The sequence below is a fragment of the Carassius auratus genome, chromosome 11, assembly GCF_003368295.1.
Source record: "Carassius auratus strain Wakin chromosome 11, ASM336829v1, whole genome shotgun sequence".
Taxonomy (NCBI): Eukaryota; Metazoa; Chordata; class Actinopteri; order Cypriniformes; family Cyprinidae; genus Carassius; species Carassius auratus.
This window is the reverse complement of record NC_039253.1, coordinates 8,248,134-8,268,485: the sequence shown is the minus strand read 5'-3', so window position 1 is coordinate 8,268,485 and position 20,352 is coordinate 8,248,134. Positions and strand designations below refer to the sequence as shown.

General features: G+C 35.5%; 1 protein-coding gene across 1 annotated transcript in view; it reads left to right on the top strand.

The window, feature by feature from the left end:
• LOC113110921 (caM kinase-like vesicle-associated protein) overlaps positions 1-20,352 on the top strand; it is a 44,568-nt gene that overhangs the window by 17,456 nt on the left and 6,760 nt on the right. The window contains exons 2-4 of the mRNA XM_026275210.1: positions 16,172-16,279; positions 16,722-16,853; positions 18,295-18,369. Coding sequence (XP_026130995.1) covers positions 16,185-16,279; positions 16,722-16,853; positions 18,295-18,369 — 302 coding nt within the window. The 5' untranslated portion in view covers positions 16,172-16,184. The remainder of the gene's footprint in view (positions 1-16,171; positions 16,280-16,721; positions 16,854-18,294; positions 18,370-20,352) is intronic.

Sequence of the window (20,352 nt, the reverse complement as noted above, 5' to 3'; positions counted from 1 at the left end):
AACAGTGGTTTATTGCAGCGGGTGTGTAGTGTAATTCACAGAATTGCAACTAAAATAAAAGTCAGTTTCTCATGCAGGCAATGGCTGGAAAAACAGGTAACAATGAAGACATAAGATTACTTGAAGACAACAATCCACAGATAAGTATTCAGGTAAGTTCAAACAATATAGTGCACAATGAGACCAGGCACTGAGGGTATAAGATGAGTACCTACAGTATATGTGTGTCTAAGCAGAAGCACGCAAACTGATCAAACAGCCAAGTTAACAGCTACGCTACATTCAATATATATATAAAAAATGTCTGGGACAGTTTGTTTTATTTACATTATACCCATCGTCGCCTTCGATTTATTTTATTTTTATCTAGTTGTGTTTTTTTTTCTGTTATTGAATGAAATAAATGTCAGATAAAAAAAAGAGTCCCAAAAACAGAAATATCGTCCATTTTGCTGTTTATATTACAGTTGCATTACCAAGGCAATGACTAACGCATTTGTATTGTATTCCAAAGAGCTCCGTTATAAGCACACACAGTGGAAAATTAAACCGTGCCCATGCTGAATGTTTAAGCAAAGAGAACCATTCGGCCTGATAGTAGAAAAGCGGCGTATAGATCACCCATGAGTGAAAGTCATGATTCAGTTCTTCTGGAAGAGAAGACAAAAATGCAGACCTCAAATATGTGGGAGCACTTAAAATTAAGTTAGGACAAGACAAAGGCAGTGTGCCAGATATTTGAATCAGGCCTACCACAACAGTACATCAAGTTTGAAAAATCACCTAAGTTCTGAAAAAAAGAAAAAAAAAAATGCCTATGGGAGGGCTATCTTGTCGGTGCAAAATTTTACACATGATAAAAATGTGCAATTAATTTGCTTGGAAAATACTTGCGAATACAGCAGTCATACAGCAAAAACATACAGTAGCCATGCCTAATAATAATTTGTCTATATTAAATGTATTGCTCCTGTGTGTTTTGTATCACTAGTGCAAGGTGTCCATTCTTGGAGCATATAAACCCTGCCCGCGTGTGGTGCACCACTTCCGGTTTGGGCTGTTCTGTAGTTTATTAAAAGTTGTTTTACTCTGAACGTGTCACTGCCTTGGGTCCACAGCAACACACTCGCCATGCCTGTGTCAAGATATGGAGCACGAGGGAACAAAACAATAAAGTCTTTAATAATCCACAAAGAGGGTAATCTACAGAAACGTCAACTCAACTCAATACCGGACAACCAACGACTGAACAGAATACAATTTATAAGAACAGATGGAGAGAAAACACAACATAATGAGTCCAGGGTCATGACATTACTCCCCCCTCCTGGAAGGTGCGACCTGTAGAACAGAAGGGTGGAACTGGATGGGAACCAAGGAGGAGGTTCTGGTTGAGGACAAACCCCCGGGAAGGGGCCGGCAGACAGAGACCACAGAGGAAGGAGCCAGGGAGGAGACAGGAGGGACCCAGAGCAGGAAGAGCACAGCTGGACCCAGGCCACAGCCATAATGATGGCTCCTCTCCGCGCTCTCCCTGTCCGTGTCCTTCTCCCTCGTGGCCCTCCACACATCGGGGCGATGGTGGGCTGGGCTCTGGGTCTGGAGTGGGCCTGGCGAGCAGATGGTAAATGGCGACCAAATTTCTCGTCAAAGTCCACTCCACGAAGGCAGCGAATTCCACCCGAGGACCATCTTCGGACGACAACGCGCTGCACACACCGTTCAGGCTAGTGTCAAGCACATCGTCCAGGTATCTGCTGATGTTAGCTAGCAACAGAAACTGTCTGGTATGGTCCTTGAGACACTGTCCTTCCTTCTCCAGCAGGTGGAGGAGGAGGAATTTGGTGCAAAGGGGGGGATCCATAAAACGCAACGGAAAGAAAAAGACAAAACGTAGGGTAGACAAAAGGAGGCAACTGTTTTAAGTCCGATATTCTGTCACAATATGGAGCACGAGGGAATGAAGATGAAAAAAACGAAGTCTTTAATAATCCACAAAGAGGGTAATCCACAGAGAAGGTTATCCACAGAAATGTCAACTCAACTCAATACCGGACAACCAACAACTGAACAAAATACAACTTATAAGGGGAACGTTGACAATGAAGGGAAGACAGAAACCAGGTCATATTGGGGCACATCGGTATTGGAACACATAGAGAGAAATCACGACGTACAGTAATGAGTCTGTGGGCATGACAGAGTGTTTTTTTTTTTTTGTAAAAAAGGATTTGTTTATGGTAATAAAAATGACAGGTTCATTTTCACGTGTTGCTTAATCTGTTTCCTCAAGGCTTAACTGATTAGGCGAAAGTGAATAGGAGATAGAGAGAGAGAGACAGAGAGAGAGAGAGGAAGGCCCTGCTGTTCTCGGGTAAGAGCTGGCAGTCGCCTTTATGTGTGTCCAGGACAGATTTTTTGCAGACAGGATGTGCGAGACATGCTTCAGTTCCCAGAGCACTTTGTATGCGTGTGTGAGTGTGCGTGCATTAAAACACAACAAAACAGGGCAGTACAGGGTTATTATCATTATAGAAATAAAACTAAAACTATAAACTCCCCATTTGCTGCTTATTCATAGTAGTAAGGTAGTAGATATGTTTAGGTATGGGGTAGAAAACTAGAAATATCTGGAAATAAAATGAAAACTAAAACCATAAAAAACTTGAAAACATTAACTGAAATTATATAACATAAAAATGTAAACTTGCTAAGAAATTGTTTCTCATTTTTGTTTAAGTTAAATTACTAAAATAACAATAACCATTTAAACTAGAACTACTAGACTAATAAAAATGACAACAAAATGAAAACTATAAAAATATATTTAAAAAGAAAATATAAAAGTAAAACAGTTAAAAAACTATAATAGTGTCAGTAATACAGAACATCTGTTTTACATCTATTTTAACATAACGACACATATTCATCTGTAGTTATTTCTGTTGCCACGTACTGTAAGCTCTCATCTGTACATCAAAGCAATCTTATTGTCTATTTTCTTATTAATTAACATCAGTTTAAGCTCTATCATATCTGAAGGTGAAAAGAGATTTAAGCAACAGCATGTCTGGATGGCAGCGAAGAGTAACAAAATTATTGGTTGCCAGTACAGTGATAACACCACTGAAATAATCAGACCACGAGGAAACATAAAGGCCCAAGTAACTGTTGCAAATTTCAGTCTTTGGCTGTCTTTCTGAGTCGTAATGCGTTTGTGGGTTGCTTCCAATCTAATTACAGCATGTTCCAGCACTCTGTGATGTTCAAAGATGAACACTCAGAGGCATGGACAGAGAGACACTCAAGTCCAAAGCTGATGGATGCAGAAATTAGTCATATTAAGACACTAAATAGCTTGAGATGGGAACTCAAAAGATGAACATGAACCAAATAAATCATGTTTTGTACTGAAAGTCATTCTATATCCTCATAGGGTTCAAAATGACATCTGTTGAGAGCATGTGGTGATTCTGTCTAATTCAAGCTAATATGCCTCAGTTGGCAGGGTTTGTTACAATTTCTGCATTCATGTCTGCAGCGGGTAACTTGGAGATATTTCTAAATTATTTAATAATCGACTTTTCCATACTGTGCCATATGAAGATTATTTGTATTGTTCATTGCTCAGTATTCTCTGTTCTATTGGCAAATATTATTTTTGCTATTTGTTGCCCCTGAACTCTCTCTTCGCCTTTTTTTTTTTTCAGCTAAGCCCACATATTTTTTCCCTCCATTATGTAAGTCACAGTGTTACTGACAAATATAGCTTGAAATGACATCTTGCTTTGTGAATCAAAGACATTTTCTCAAGTGATTTTGTATTTTTTGGAGACATTATGTTTATAGGATTAATTTTCTGTTTATAAGACCAAGTGTCACGTAATGCATTGCCTCAGAGATTAGTATTCTATATATTTATGAACAACAATATTTTTTCAATATATCTAAAAAGCTTGAATGAATCCTTTTATGCTTGCCATGCATAATTTGCCTCAGGAAATGTGTCTTTTTCCAAAATTAAATTTACTGCATTCATTTACTGTGCTGTTTTAGAAGTAAACTTTTATTTATTAAATTTTTGCTATCTAGCAAAGATTGACTTTTTTTCTTTTAAAACTCGTTTGCTCAGAGACAAAATGTGTTTATAAAAATAATTAAATATGCATTATAGTTCTTGATTATGTCAGCATATTTTGTAGTCTTCAAAGTACTCAGACAATGTTTTGTAGAAGTTAGGCCTAGAGATATAAATATTAGTTTAAAATCTGTCTGTTAAACTGCTTACTACTGAGTTCTACTCTGCAAAACGAACGTATCTTGTTTCCTGTTTGATTAAACATCAAAGACCCATGCAGCATATACCAAGCACAAGAAATCTGTGAGCAAATCCTGTAAAGTAATATTTCCATTTAGAGTTTTTAGTCCTGGAACATGCTCTGCGTGAAGATGGTGCTAGCTTTCCCTTGTGACTGGACACCAAAGACCTAAACAGCATCAGCCATGCAGCAACTGCATTATGACTGTCTTCCATCGATTCATAATACTGATCCTAAGTAAGTCTTAATGAGCATTTCATCTCTACCCACTGCACTCTTCTGAGAAGAGATGGGTTTACACCACATGAAGAGAAATAGGAATGAAAGCTACAAGGCAGTGCTTTCAAGATTAAAATAAGGAAAATAGCAGATGGCTCCTTCATCTCTTGTTGAAGGGAAAAAGTCAACAAACTGTTAATTAAGAGCACTGCCAGTTATCATATGAGCCTGACTCCTGCTCTCTTTGAGAGTGGGGGGATGTAAATGTGGCATGGATTGCAAAATTACTCTGCAAATATAGTAAACTATATTAACGCTAACGATAGTGGCGTGCCTTAATGCTAGTATTTCATGTCACTGTTTAAGTTCAGAGATGAAGACTGCTATCTAGTGGTCGGGATAAGAACTCAAAACGAAACAACTGCCATGAATCTTGTATGAATTATTATATTTTTTTTAATACTGACATTCAGTTTTTTTTTTTTTTTTTATCTATACAGTATTGCCAAACAAAATATTGTGATACATGTATTGATATTTTCTTAAACCCATAGGTAATACCTCAATCATCAAATCAGTAAAAGCTCAGCTAGTGCAGTGACTTTATGCTGCAGCATATTCTCACCAGTGCTGTCAAAAGTCTGATTTTCTTGTCATAAAAATACCCTTTACCAGTAAATACAATACAATGTCTTTTAATTGACAGAAAGTTATTGCAAAGATCTCATAATAGCAAGCGGGCACCATCCATTGTATTTTATCAGCCATCCGTGCCTCTAAATGGGAAGTAATACTTATGCAACTAATATAAACAGTTTCTTCTACACACAATAGTCTATTTGATTCCACAATCCTTTAGTACACTCTTCATTGTGCAGGCAATCAAACTGATGCCTTCAAACTGTGAAAAGGGACTATTACTCCCCAAGCAATGGTGATTTGCCTTTTTGTGTAGTTTGAAACTTTATCTTGTAGTGCAGAATGCATTAGTGTTAAAACAGTGACTGCTGTGAGTTGTTTCTTGTCACCTCTATGGAGTCAACATCTGTTACCACCATTGCTTCATGGGTCTCATTGTTTTATTATTTCCAGCTGAGTAAAACAAATCAGGGTTATTTTTTCTAAAATGATGATGACTACACATGTGGAAAATATAAGAAAAGATTAGTATTTATTCAATGTAAGGTAAAAGGCATTATTGTCTTCCAACTTGGAGCAATAAATAAACTCTGCAGAGGTGCCTTTGCTGAGAGCATGACACTTGTTGTAAGAAACATTTCTTAATGAAAATGATATTTCTGTAATGATCTGTTTCAGTCAAAAAGGCCCTTTATGCTTGATAGGCTGAGAAGTATTATTGGTGCATATTGAGTGGGGCAAATGAGAGTGCAGTCACCCCTGAATAATGCAGAATAGCCATTGATTAGTCATATTATTGATTTCCCTTTATAATGGCACAAATGGGGACTTCAATTCAAAGTGGAAGCTCAGCAGGAAATGAACACAGTTCATCTTATTATACTGTACACTATTAAACTAAACATCAAAGCTGGTTAGAGAAGTGGAGTGAATAGAATAGAACAGAATATGAGGAGATTTCTGTGCATTTGTTCATGTAGTTGTAATGCAGATGGAGCAGTCTTTGCCAGCTGACACTGTAAGACCCGTCTGCTATATTTAGAATGTGAGAGACAGACTGTACAACTACAATATAGGGGACGGCAATGGGGGGAAAGATGCAGAGTGTACTGTAGTGCTCCCAACAGTCCTGTATGCACCTGTCATAAAGGAAAACCTTTTTTTTGGAGCATGGTAGGATAGGTGCATGCAGGACATGATGTAGAAAATGAGTACTCATTTAGTGCATTAGCTAATTCTAGCAATAACATACATTATAAGGTTTTATCATGATAATAATGCTTGCAAGTGATCAGATGAATCTGAAAACACACTCACACTCCATCCAATCGCATACCAAGCCCACTACAATTTATAGCCTGTAATTTGTCTCTTCTCTCCTGACTACTGCAGTCAGCATTCCAAATGGACCTTCAATTACTGTGCGGCCTGCATTCATACTGACTTTCATTATTATTTATCTGTCGTGTGAGCTTAAAATATTTCTCGTAATGTCAATTTTATGCAAGCCAATTAAAATGTGTGTAGCTGAAGCAGCATATGAGGCATAGACATCTAATGAGATTAAAGAGTGCACATGGTTGTTTGGGGGGGATCGGGGAGGGCTGCGTGCTCATAAACTATTTGTTCTGTAATAAAGAGACATATTTATAGCAGCGATTTTGGAAAGTGTCCTGTAGAGTAACTGAAAATGTGCACACGTATCTCCTCACTGTCTTTAAGATTCATTTTTCTATCCAGCAGTGGAATTGCCATCGATGTTATGCGTAGAAAAAGATTTGAGTAAATGCATAACTCTGAGAGTGTAGAGTCTGACAGAAGTTGATGATGCATGGATGCACGTAAAAATGATCCCTTGCTAGTGTCATTGCTATCCAGTGTTTATATTATTTCAGTGGTGGTAAGAGAGCAGTCTGCTGTTGTCATGGAAATACTGGGAAGTGTGTTAGGATTTCTGGCTTGTCATCACCCTGTTTATGCTTGTTTCCAGATCTTCTGCTAAGCATAAAGGAATCTGTCTGATGTTGTTGCAGATTATAAATGCAGTGTGTTTACAATTCTAAATCAGTCACATGGTCACTTCACACGCACTTTCTGCTGCTTTAGACCTTCACAACTTTTTCTTAGTTGTGAATAAAACAAGATTTTTAACTGCTTGTATTTATCAGGATCTCATGTCTACATGAGTAGCTCATATAATGTGGTGTGATCTTCATTTACATAATACTAAAAACAATCATGGAATCATTATTAGGAATGATTTTCACAACCTAAGTTTATCAGAAAATAAAGTAGTCTACTGTGTGCCACATGATCCTTATGAAATCCTTCTGATTCCATACTGATTTGCCACTCAAGAAACATCTTTTATTATTATCAATGTTAAAAACAAGTGTTATGGTCAATATTTTTGTGAAAACTGTGAAAATTTAAGTATTAATAATGTATTAATTTATATATAAAAAAAAACTTAGTGATTGTTAGCAGTAGGCATTTGTCTCTTGATTTTTTATGCTGCACATAGGAGCTTTTCAAGCGGATATGCATATGGATATGCATGTACAGTATATGCATTTACACAATTCCTTGTAGTCTCAGCCATATGTACTGGAGCTGCATTTGTAATTGTTTTTTATAATTTATATTGTACCTCAGCTGCCCTGTAGTAAGCCTGGATGAAGAACTCTCTCTGGAACAGCTGCTGTGACTTCAAATAAGAAAGCATAGAGCTTCAATCAGAGGTTGCTGCATAGTTCAAGAATGTTGTACAATCTGCTGTCCCCATGCATTACAGCATACAGGACTCTTTATGTAGCAATGACAGTGATGATTAGATTCTTTCTCTAGTCGACTCACAATTAAAGTAGGGTAAATCTTCTGCTATCATACCATAGCATTCTGTGGTCTTCTCAATCATTCACAGAACAAGATTAATGCATAAAGAGATCAAAAAAAGCTGTCTGATAAAAAGCGACAACAGCAGAGCATCAACACTGCCAACCACAAAGGTGCTGCATGTGTATATGCTGTATGATGCATGAATTGCATTCTTTACCAAAATGATCAATAATAATGGAGTAAACCACTGTAAAACAGACAGCCAGAGGACAGATAAAGACAGAGTGAAGGAGAAAAAGCCACATGGAGGACTGGAATAACAATGAGGAATCCGAGGAGCCTGGTTCAACAATGCACAGGGAATAACTCAAGAGGAGCAGTCATTCTAGAGCTGGAGAGAACTGTCAGAGAGTGGCGTAGACAGAAATAATTCCTCTTTTTCACACTGCTCATTATCTTGTGTTGTTTCTCCATTGGTTCAACAACACGACGAGGTTTGGAGCATTTTGTAGAATTTTTACCCAGCGCAAACATCTCAATGCACATTTGAGATGGTGCAGCTTTGCTTTGAAACTAGCCTCAAAAAATATTTAAAACCACTCCAAACAGGATAAAGTGAAGCCCAAATGGCTGTGGATGGACAGCAGATGCTCTTTATCAGTCCTCACATTTTTTGTCACATTTGAAAGTAAGAGATGCGCCATGGGGAGCTGTCTAGAGATAAGATCTGACAGTCACATTGACTGAAGACTAAAACAGAGGAAAACTAAGCTGGATAAAGTTGTCTTCAGTGACAAGTTAATTCAAGGGCCATCTAGAGGCCTGGCACAATCACTATGCATTCTTCAGTTGAATCCCATTCAGGCTAACAGGCCGCATTTGCACCAAATAAATTATTTATGTTATTTTAGAAATGTTTTCTATTCAAGTAAAATACTTTCATTTAATCAGAGCTGTGGCTGTGACCTTAAAAAACTAACTATTTAAGCTTAATACAATGCATTTTAAGATAGATTAGAAATCTGTAGAAAATGTGAATGGTGAAAAAGCACTCCATTATGTGAGGGTGGTTGCCAGATTTTTTTTTCTGGCCCCAAAAAAGCCTACTCTCAAGTCTCTATAAGCCAGGGATTCCCAAATGCTTTTTCAGCCAAAACATTAGACATAAAATGTTTATTTGAAGTAACTCCTGAGATTTTAAGTTATTATTTCAATAATTTAACAACACATTTGGATATTCATGGTTTTCTGATGTTGGTTAATGGTCACATGTCATTTAAAATAAACATTGCAAGTAAACAGAAAAAGTAAGGAAAGTGTGGGGAACCCTTCTGTTTTTGTCTATGGCATTTTTATCATCCATAAGCTTGAAGCATAGTCTGATTGCTTTACAAAATAATAACACTAGTTTGTGATGTTGAGAGTAATCTAAAATTATGTTTTATTTTATTTTTTATTAAAAACTATTTGATATTATTAAGAAAACATTCAAAACATTCTTTTTTTGAGACAGTGTGAACTTACATCTGGCAGCTACAGGTCACTACAGAAGTGTCAGCAGAGGTATTCAACTCACAGCTAGGAAAGAAAATAGGAATATTATGCAATATATCAGATGTTAGTAGATTACGAGAAACATTTTAAAGATTTAGGAGATTTTTGCCCAAATCCCCAGTTAATTTCAACCCATCTCAGTGTGCAGTATGATGTCAAAGCATCTCTGGATCAGATGTCTGAACCCACCTGCTTTAAGCCAATCTGTGGTCCATCAGAGGCTCAGTGGTCTCAGTCTCTGCCTGTCTTTGGCCTAAACTGATGTCATGTATTTACAAACTAAAGGCAGATGGGACTGATGGAGGGAGGCACAGATTTTGGCAGCTCTGAAAAACTGGAGATGATTGTGTAATTATGAGAGTGAAGTTTCAGCTGGTCGGGTAGCACAATACAGCAGGATACTCGAGATGCTCAGTTACTAGCTGCAAACCACCCTTCCTGAGAGACGTAGATGCTGATGTGTGAATAATGAATACTATTGTCTTGTCTTTCCGTCTCTTGTCATTTTATCAAGTCTCCCGTCTCATGATTGATGTGCATAGCAAGACTATCTCTCATATTTATCTCTCTCCTCCCTTCGCTCAATCCAGAATCCCTACATGAGATTAGTATCACTCTCTTTCCCCTAGTATCTATTTTTGTGTGTTTCTATACAGTCTGCAGAAAGGTTGAAACAGAGTCTAATGTACCAGCCACTGGGCTTAATTAGCATTCACAGTGCCCTTGGCAAACCAAAGAAACTCTCTTTTTTGTTGTTGTTGCTTCGAAGATTCCTGTTTCGAATTAAGTTCTGGATTGCCTGATTTCTTTCAAGAGGCAGTAATGAGCTAGAGATGATGTTGCAGAATGCAGTTCTAGCCCGCTATTTTCTCCTCATGCTCACTCTCTCTGTCGCTCATGCAGTCCATTTGTCTTATACTTCCTCTTGCTCTCTTCAATTCTCCAAAAACCTCATGAGTTTTCAGCCAATTAAGTTCTTTGCTTGTTGCACAGAGGAACGCTTCATGGAAAGAGAGGAATTCTCTGTGGATCCCGGTTCATTTGAAGAAGAACTGGTCTTGCAATTATACAAACTGTGTTATGAATTACTTTATTGTAATTGCATCATCGGAGAGATGAAACCAAGCCAGCAAATTGAAGACAAATTGTTTTTTGTTTTGGATGCATCACCTTTTAAATGCGCACATAGCAATTATTATATACTGTACTGTTTTACATCATTTTTTTATATGCATGTAGTAGAACTGCAAGATGCTTTAAAGAAATATGAAAACTCTCAAACCCTGGAGGATTATCTTAAGAGTATAAATATTAATGAGAAAAACTACTCCATACATTAGGCATCTAAATGTGTAATATATATTTTCATTGACCATAAACACTTAAGTTGGAACTTCAACCTTACGTGTAGGAAGAAAAAAAAAAATGAGCAAAGGGGGCTGTGAAAATAAATCTGCATTATTCCTTTTTGATATTTATTTCAGAAAATGCACAAAATTCTAAGCTTTCATTGAAGTTAAACAACTGAAAGTTGTAGGGAATTCACATTATGAAATAAATGTTTTCTCCAATGCATGTTGTCCACAATTATTGGCACCCTAGATGTTTTTTATTAGTAAAATATATCTGAAGTATATTCCCATTCATATTTGCATTTTTTAGCACACCAGGATGTCTAGGAATGGAAATCGTCCAGCCATGACTTCCTGTTCCACAGGATTATAAATACTGTATGAGGAACACAAAGGCCAAATTCCCTTCATCATCTATCACAAGGAGTAAAAACAAAGAATATAGTTCTGATGTGCAGAACCAGATTGTTGAGCTTCACAAAATAGAAGTTTGCTGCAAGAAAAGAGATGGTTTTCCACCATCAGGGCAATAATTAAGAAGTTCCAATCAACTAAAGATCTAACTAATCTTCCTGGAAAAGGACTGGTGTTTATATAATCCTAATGCACAATGAAGGAGAATTTTAGCAGCCAAAGACTCCTCAAGGATCACAGCTGGAGAATTGCAGAGTTAGTGAATTCTTGGGGTCAGAAAGCCTAAAAAATATCAAACAGCCCTTGCATCACTGCATGTTGTTCAGAAGTGTTTCAAGAAAAAATCTCCTCGCTCATCCAGAAACAAACTCCAGCATATTCAGTTGTTAGACACGACTGGATCTTCAAACGAGACTGGCTTCTATTGTCAGTTGGACTATAAAAAGAGCTTTTTGGCAGCAAACCCACCAGATTGGTCAGGTGCAAACAGGGATAAAAAGTACCGCATGCCCACGGTTTAATATACTGCTGGATCTTTAATGTTGTGGGCCTATTTTTCTGCAAGAGGTCTTGGACATCTTGTTTAGATACAGTGGGGATCGAAAGTTTGGACACCCTTTGCAGGTTCTGTGAAAATATGAGTAATTTTCAAAAAATAAGAGAGATCATACTAAATGCATGTTATTTTTTATTTAGTACTGTCCTGAGTAAGATATTGTACATAAAAGATATTAACATTTAGTCCACAAGACAAAATAAATGCTGAAATTATTAAAATAACCCCACTCAAAAGTTTGGGAACCCTTGGTTCTACTGTGTTCTGTTACCTGATGATCCTCGACTGTCTTTCTGTTTTGTGATGGTTGTGCATGAGTCCCTTGTTTGTTCTGAACAGTTAAACTGAGCAGCGTTCTTCAGAAAAATCTTTAAGGTCCTGCAGATTCTTCAGTTTTCCAGCATCTTTGCATATTTGAACCCTTTCCAGCACTGACTGTATGATTTTGAGATGCATCTTATCACACTGAGGACTATTGAGGGACTCAAACAAAACTATTTAAAAACGTTCAAACATTCATTGATGCTCCAGAAGGAAACAAGATGCATTAAGAGCTGGGGGGTGAAAACTTTTGAACACGATGAAGATGGCCAAATTTGTCTTATTTTGTTGAAATATTTTTTTTTTTCCATTTAGTTCTGCCCTTCGTAAGCAACAGAAGATACTTGTATGTTTCCCGGTACACAAATTAAGTACAATTTACCTTGATCTTCAAATTCCAAAAGTTTTCATCCCCCAGCTCTTAATGCATCTTGTTTCAGTATGATCTCTCTTATTTTTTGAAAATTACTCATATTTTCACAGATTCTGCAAGGGTTGCCCAAACTTTCGATCCCCACTGTACATGGCATCATGGATAAAAATATGAATGAGGTGAACTGTAGAGAAGAAGCACCAACAAGGATCTGGAGAGATTCTGCATGTGATTCTCTGATCAGGTGTTCTCCAAACGCATCAAACATTTTAAGAGAAAACTCATAGCTGTCTCAGTGAAAGGACATTGCAATGATTGTGGATTATTGTGATGTTTTAGCAGCTGTCTGGACTCTCATTCTGACGGTGCCCATTCACAACAGAGCATCCATTTGTGAGCAAGGGATGTACAGTAATGCTACTTTTCCTTAAAATCTTGTGCAATTCAGAAACAAAACACATCTACATCTTGGATGCCCTAAAGGGAGAGTTAATGTTAAGTAAATTTTCTCTTTCGTTGTGTGAACTATTTCTTTCAGATGTCTACAATCTTTAAACCTTTAGCAGAAAATAACTTATGATACAGAAACTGATCGTTTTGGCTAGAGTACAAAGGCAGCTTTAAAACATCTCAAATTATTGATCACCTTATCTGCGTTTTGCCTCAGACCTGCAGGCTAGATTCCTAGATGATAATGCTTTAAATACGTTCTGTGCTTGTGCCAAATGGCTTATTATGCTGTGTTAGTAATATCAATGTATATTGATGCAGAGAGAGTGTGTTATAAATGCACAGCTTCACAAGGGGAACTTTACATTGCCAAACTGGGAAATTAATCAGTCAGTCAGCAAATAAAATAAAGCGAATACATATGAACATGTTAACAATTATCTAATTAATTCCTTTCTTGCAATAATCTGAAATTATTTATAATGTGTTATATATATTGCATTAGATTTATTGTGCCATTTATACATTTCTTTAGTTTGGAAATTATGATGAAAGGCCCTTTTTATGGATCATTGACATGAATGGCTAAACCCAGTGATTACTTAAATATACTTTCATTGTATATATAACAGCAGTTTCATCAAAATTTCTACTTTTGAGTTCCATACATAAATTGTACAGGTTTGGAACTGCATGAAAGAGTAAAGGATGACAGATTTTTATTTTATTTTATTTTTTCTCGGGTAAACTATGCCTTTAAGGAGCTCAAAGCAATTTACACAGCAAACAGAAGTGTAATTAATCACAGAGCAGAGAGCTTCATCACTTACATAACAAATTTCTTTGCATTATATGTAGGTTTACAAAAACGAAGAAAGAGGGAATGAACAAGATAAATAGGTGCACAGCATGACAGGAGAATTGAGGAACTAGCAAAATGAGAGAGGGAGAGAAATTAAGGACACAATCTGTGCATTTTAACCAGGATGTATAGTAAATCAAAGTGTGTCCCTGTTCTACGTGTCTACGTGTGCTGCGGTATATACTCTGTAGACCCTGTAGTGCTCACACATTACGATAGTCTCATGATGAAACTAATTAAGCCAGATGTACAAGTTGTTTCTTAGTGTTGGGCATTGTGTCTTCTAGGCTAGTCTCAAATTGCACACCCACGACCACCCATAAACCATTCACTGACCATCTGATGCATATTGTACACAAATCTAGCAAGAGCTGGCTTCAATTGCCTGGTTAAATCTCATTGGCTGGCATTACGCAACTTCCAAGAGTATGAGCACACATAGGTTCTTGTTTTGTCCAGAAAGAGTCATAATTGATCCAAACAGCTGTTGACTAGCATCACAATGAAATCCATTCACCGTTTTAGCTTAATCCGGTGTTAATCTAATGAAATCAAGGAAAATTTCTAGTCAGCAAATGACATAAATTGATTTATTCCTGATTTAATCTGCACATACAATAGTTTTTTGATAAAATAATCTGAAATACAATACAGTGTATATAATACATTTTTTACATTACATTTAAATAAACAACCAAACAAAATAATTACTAAAAAACAACTAAATCTGATAAATACCAATATAAAAAAATTAAGTGACCTTGGCAGTGTTCTAGAAAGACCCCATAACACCATTAAAATAATAAAATAAAACACTTTACAGCTAAAAATAATGAATGACATGTTACAGCTTTTTTTTTTTTTGGCATTGTTGAATTTCTGTGAATTGAATTTGATTAATTATGGCGACAGTTTGTAAACATTTGTTCAATCAGAAATAACATGTTGAGTTACTAGAAAATGTTGTTTACCAAACAGTTTTGTTGGTACAATTAAATGTTTTACATTTCTCATTATTTCTTACTGTCCCAAAAAAAAAAAAAAAAAACTGAAATGGTTAAACATTGACTATACATCGAAAAACAGTTTTAAGCTTTATTGTTCATTTCATGTTATGTAAATGTTTCCAGCTTTAAACTGTTTAGTTTCTAAAAGAAACAATGGATGAACAAATAATGAATGAATAAGCCTCAAAAGAAGCAGACACCACCTGTGGTCTGAGCAACACTGCATTCAGTGGTAAGATTTTGCAAATGGCTCCAAAAATGGCTTGTTCAAACACGCCCCACATGTGTACGTCCTAATGTGGAAAATTAGCATAATGCAAATTATTTAAAAAATATGAAGCTCGTGATTATGAAAAGGGGTGCTTGCGGTGTTCAGCCAATCACAATGCACTTGCTCAGTTGGCAAATCAGAGCAGACTGTGCTTGTCGTAAGGAGGGACTTTGTAGAAAATTACACGTTTTTTGAACAACATGTCAACATATCGTGTTACACCAAATACACAAAATAATGATCATTAAAAAAAGCATCGTATGAACCCTTTAAAACTCACCATATTGTCTTAAAATTTTCACTATGAATATGCTTTTTCTTGGGATTGGTGTTTCGGTCTTCAGCTGATTTGGCTCCACTTGCGCTTGCATCCGCACTTGAATTCACCATATTAATGGTTTTCCACTTCGACTTGATAGATTGACATGAGCACAATTAAATATGTTTGTTAATTATACTTTTTTATTCATAACCAAAAAACTCAACACAATGCATCTTTTTGTGTAGGAAAAATTATTTGGAAGTCATTAATTGATCCAATACGTTATTGGCAATTTCTTCATTTTTAATTTTTTTTTTTTTATAGTTTAGGAAACAAATTAAAATCACTTAGAAAACCACAGCAACCACCTAGAACACCCTAGCACTGTGAGAGCTAGTTTTGCATGCGTAGCACCGTGAATTGCATGAATATTGTTACAATGGAAATTAGATTGGTAGAGAGACAAATCCCTTAGCAGTGCTCAATGTTTGGGACCACCAAATATGTTTTGTTTGTGAATGTCAAAGAGGGGTGTTTATGCACAGTGTTTATTTCCCTTCGGAATTAAAAATGTCACAGGATGTGATATTACTGCAAGTCAGCATGCATATTAATCCAGAATGACTGTTGTAGGTGAACAATACATATTCACACAATGCGCAATGATTTTTGACTGCGGACAACTGTATTTAAGTTGATCTCTAAACTCTTTCAATATTTCTGTTTCTCTTAAGGGCAGGGTGGGCAATGCCATTCGGCTGTTTAAAACCTGGTGAGAAGAAGGACTACAACAGTCCAACAGAAATCACAGACAAATATGATCTGGGCCAGATTGTTAAATCGTGAGTAAAATGTGTTTGTTGCAATCCGTTTTCTTTATTTTTGCATGCACATTTTTTTTTTTTTTTTTTTTAGGGACAATGTGCAGTCAGCCAGCAATTATCACAAAATATATCCAGAATGGCTCTTGTATCAACCCAAAGGGGTTTATTTTGTGATGATAATCACAGCATTATCCTTCTAATTATAGTGCTACTTACCAAATAAAAATATAATTAAATATGAATAATGTATTTGAGTTTATTTGATTATGTGAGTCTGTGTAGTGTTATGAGAGACTAGAACACTGTATGAAAGTTAGAGAAAACGTGACCTTAATTAGAATAGAGTATTCTAGCTGTGTGTGAAAGTAATTCAAAGAAAGTTAATTTTTGTGTGTACTATTCCTTAATTTTACTCTAAATTCTAATTTAATTAGTGCAATAAAATCACTTTCTTCTCAAGGGAGGAGTTCTGTGAGATCTTCAGGGCAAAGGATAAGAACACACTGAAAATGTACACCTGCAAAAAATTCCTCAAGAAAGATGGAAGAAAGGTGCGGAAGGCTGCCAAAAACGAGATCCTCATTCTAAAGATGTGAGTTACAGCTACTTTTCTTTTTCAAAACCTTTAACGATCATTTTATAGAATGGGACTTCCTCTGCCGTCCTCAGATCTGCTCTTTTTATTTCATTTGGTTTAAGGAGATTCATATGTATTTCTTTTATGAATTATTCTTAAAGCTTTATTAAACACTGTTCCCCTAAAATGATTTGTGTACTGCAGAAGCTCGAGTTAGTTTGTTGTCACAATCTTGACTCCAGTAAATTGATTTTCCCTTTTTTTTTTTTTTTAAATCAATCGCATTGATGAATGTGTTTGACAAAATGTGAAAGATGCAATTTATTAATAATTTATTTTCACTGCATAAGGTCTGAAACTTGCCCAGTGCAAATATGTGAGTGCAAACGTCTAGCTGTATTACATAAGCTTGATTTGAATAACATATTCAGTTTAATGGCACAGAAAATTGAGGTTTTGTAAAAGTATTAAAAATCAAATGTTTCAGTTAAATATACCAAACATGTCAAAGCCTTAAGATATTAGATATAAATGTTTTGCACAGTGTATGATTATGTATGATTATTCTGCATCTAAAAGGCTGATCTTCACTGATGTCACTCTGATCATGCAGCGCTGCGTTTCCGCCCCACTCACAAATCACAACAGCTCATGAATAACACATAAAAGAAATGTCACTTTTAGAATGAGCTGTTTTTTATGGGTTCACCTTTAGTTCCCATCTCTATTGCTGGCATAAGAACACATTAGTGTCTTCAAAGCATAATCAGTGTATTAATTTCTTAATTTAAAAGTTGGCTGACATAACCACCTTTACAAAATTCTCAAACACTTCTTTATAGGGTCTGTGTTACATAATGAATTAAATTATACTATTATATGTGCTAGAATTAAAATGTAATATGTATTAAGGGAAGTTTCTTGCAAACTTTGTTTCATCTGCTATTCAGTTCATCTCAGTTTATTTAAATAAGATTTTTACATAATACATATTGTTGAAAAGTTACTTTTAACTAAGAATAATGTTTTACAAACACTCCAGTGATTAGCTAATGGCGGCAGTGGCAAGAAAAAAAAGTCTGTTTTAGTAGATGAAGAAGAAACCATGGGAAGCTGCATCCTCAGGCTGGCATATACTTGAAAGCAATTACATAAAGCATATATACATAAGTGTTGATTTGAACTGATGTGATTCAGCCACAGAGCATTAATGATAATACTGACATTTGTTGTTTAATTAAATATGATTATAGCGGATAAAGGAATCCATGTGAAATGCAAATGGTAGGGACGCGGGCGTGTGTGTCTGGCGGTGGATGACTCTGCAGTGGCAGATGGGACATGAGTGTGGGGTTGATGGCAGGCCGGGATAAATCTGGGCACAGAGCTACATGTGTATCAACCTCCTGTGTGCCACAAACTGTCCCCTAACTTACTGTCCATTTCTCCTCCCCAGGGTGAAACACCCCAACATCCTCCAGCTGGTTGATGTCTATGAGACCCGGAAAGAGTACTACCTGTTCCTTGAGCTGTAAGTCCTCAAATCCATTTCAGAGGAATCATCATTATTATTATTATTATTATTATTATTATTATTATTATTATTATTATTATTATTATTATTATTATTATTATTATTATTATTATTATTATTATTATTATTATTTTAGGAGTGTAATGATTTCTGTACTTGGTACAAATACCAGTGGATTTATATAACCATATATATATAACTAATATTTTACTTAACTATTTAAAGTTTAATATTAATGCAAACTATTAATTATAAGTTTAAACGCATGTGGCCTTTAAGTATTTTCAAATTAAACATTCACTCAAAAAAAGAATGAAAATTACAAATGGGAAGCAATGGGAGAAAATAATTTTAGATGTTCTTTTTTTTTTTTTTTTTGTATGCAACTTTTAAATAATTTTTAACCATATAAAGCCTTACATGAAATAATAACATTTTTTATTTGATTTTCTAATAATAAAACAATTATTTTATTTAAAATTTTATATTTTTTTTAAAACCTGTAGACACAATATAAAAAACAATCTTAAAAAATCTACATATGTGTTTTTGCAAGGTCTTTGCAAGGTCTTTTGTATAATCTCATAAACCATATTATAAAGTGAAAATATGGAGCTGAAACTCAAGGAGGATTTTATTTATTAATTTTAATTTTAAGTAAAAAAATAAATAAAAAAAAAATTAAAAAAATAATACAATTTGGTGCAGTTGTTGACCAAAAAGTAAGATGAAATTCTTAAAGCTTTGTAATGTAACCCACTGAGATCTTTGTTAGTAATGTTTAATTCATGATTGATTAATTCAGTTTGAACCGATCTTTAATGTGACTTTTGAATGGCGAGTCATCTCAGTGAGGGATTTGTTCCTTTCTTGTTGACTGAACATGCGTAACATCCTTTTGGCTCTACAGAAAACTAAAATGATTAGGTCACCTCTCGATTCATTTGTTCTTCCCATGACAGCCCAATAGGTGAAATGCAGTCTTTACTGGATAAAGAAATTATTTGTTCACTTCTCAAGTCTTCTTGTCTAAGTCGTTCGTTCTTTTGTCATGTGACGTGACATCATTATTGGATTCAGACAGTGGTGTAGACAGGGGAGGGGCCATGGGAAGTTCTCACTTTTAACTAGTTGCTTATTTAGCATGACTATTATAACTAACATATTGTCTGTTTATTAGTACTTCCCTAATCATACCTAACACATAAACTGAACACTTACCTTAGAATTAATAAGCATCATATTTGAGAGCATCATCTAGTTAATGCATTTATTTTCAATAGATATAAAGGAAATAATCAAAAAGTTTAAAATAAAGTATTGGGAAGGGTTAAGGTAGGTGTGGGAGGGCTTTATTGTCCCAATATGGTGGCATCCATTTAATAATATTTTATTAAAATTTTAAAATGTTTATTAGTAATTATAAATATTAATAATATTTATTCTACATGACCATTTACTTCACATAAACGTAACACTTACCTTACAATTAATAAGCATCATATTAGAAGTTTTTTGAAACAAAAGTCGTAGTTATTTTTTTATTTTTTTATTAATAGCTAGATTTGGATCTCAAAATATAGAGTGACCAAATGCACAATATAAGATTGGTACCTCTGTATTAACTGTGGCCCCTCTTGTGCCCCCCAGGTGAAAGAATCCTAGAATCGCCCCTGGATACAGAAATGATTTACTAATTTCCAACCTTCCTTACAAACACATTTACAGTTATGTGATGTGTTTCTGGTCTGAAGTTGTAGCTTTTTTATTTCTCACAGTTCATACATTTGTGAATTTCTCGCATGATGGTTAACATAACATACTAATAAAGAGGCTTTAAATATGATCAGTATGATGAGGAAAAATCCCTCCGATAAAGCATAGGTACCAACATGTAATATTTGTTTCCTAAATATAATGTTTGAATTTGTTGTAAGATACTCAGCTGGGAAGCCGGCGCGTGATAAAAGAATGAACGAC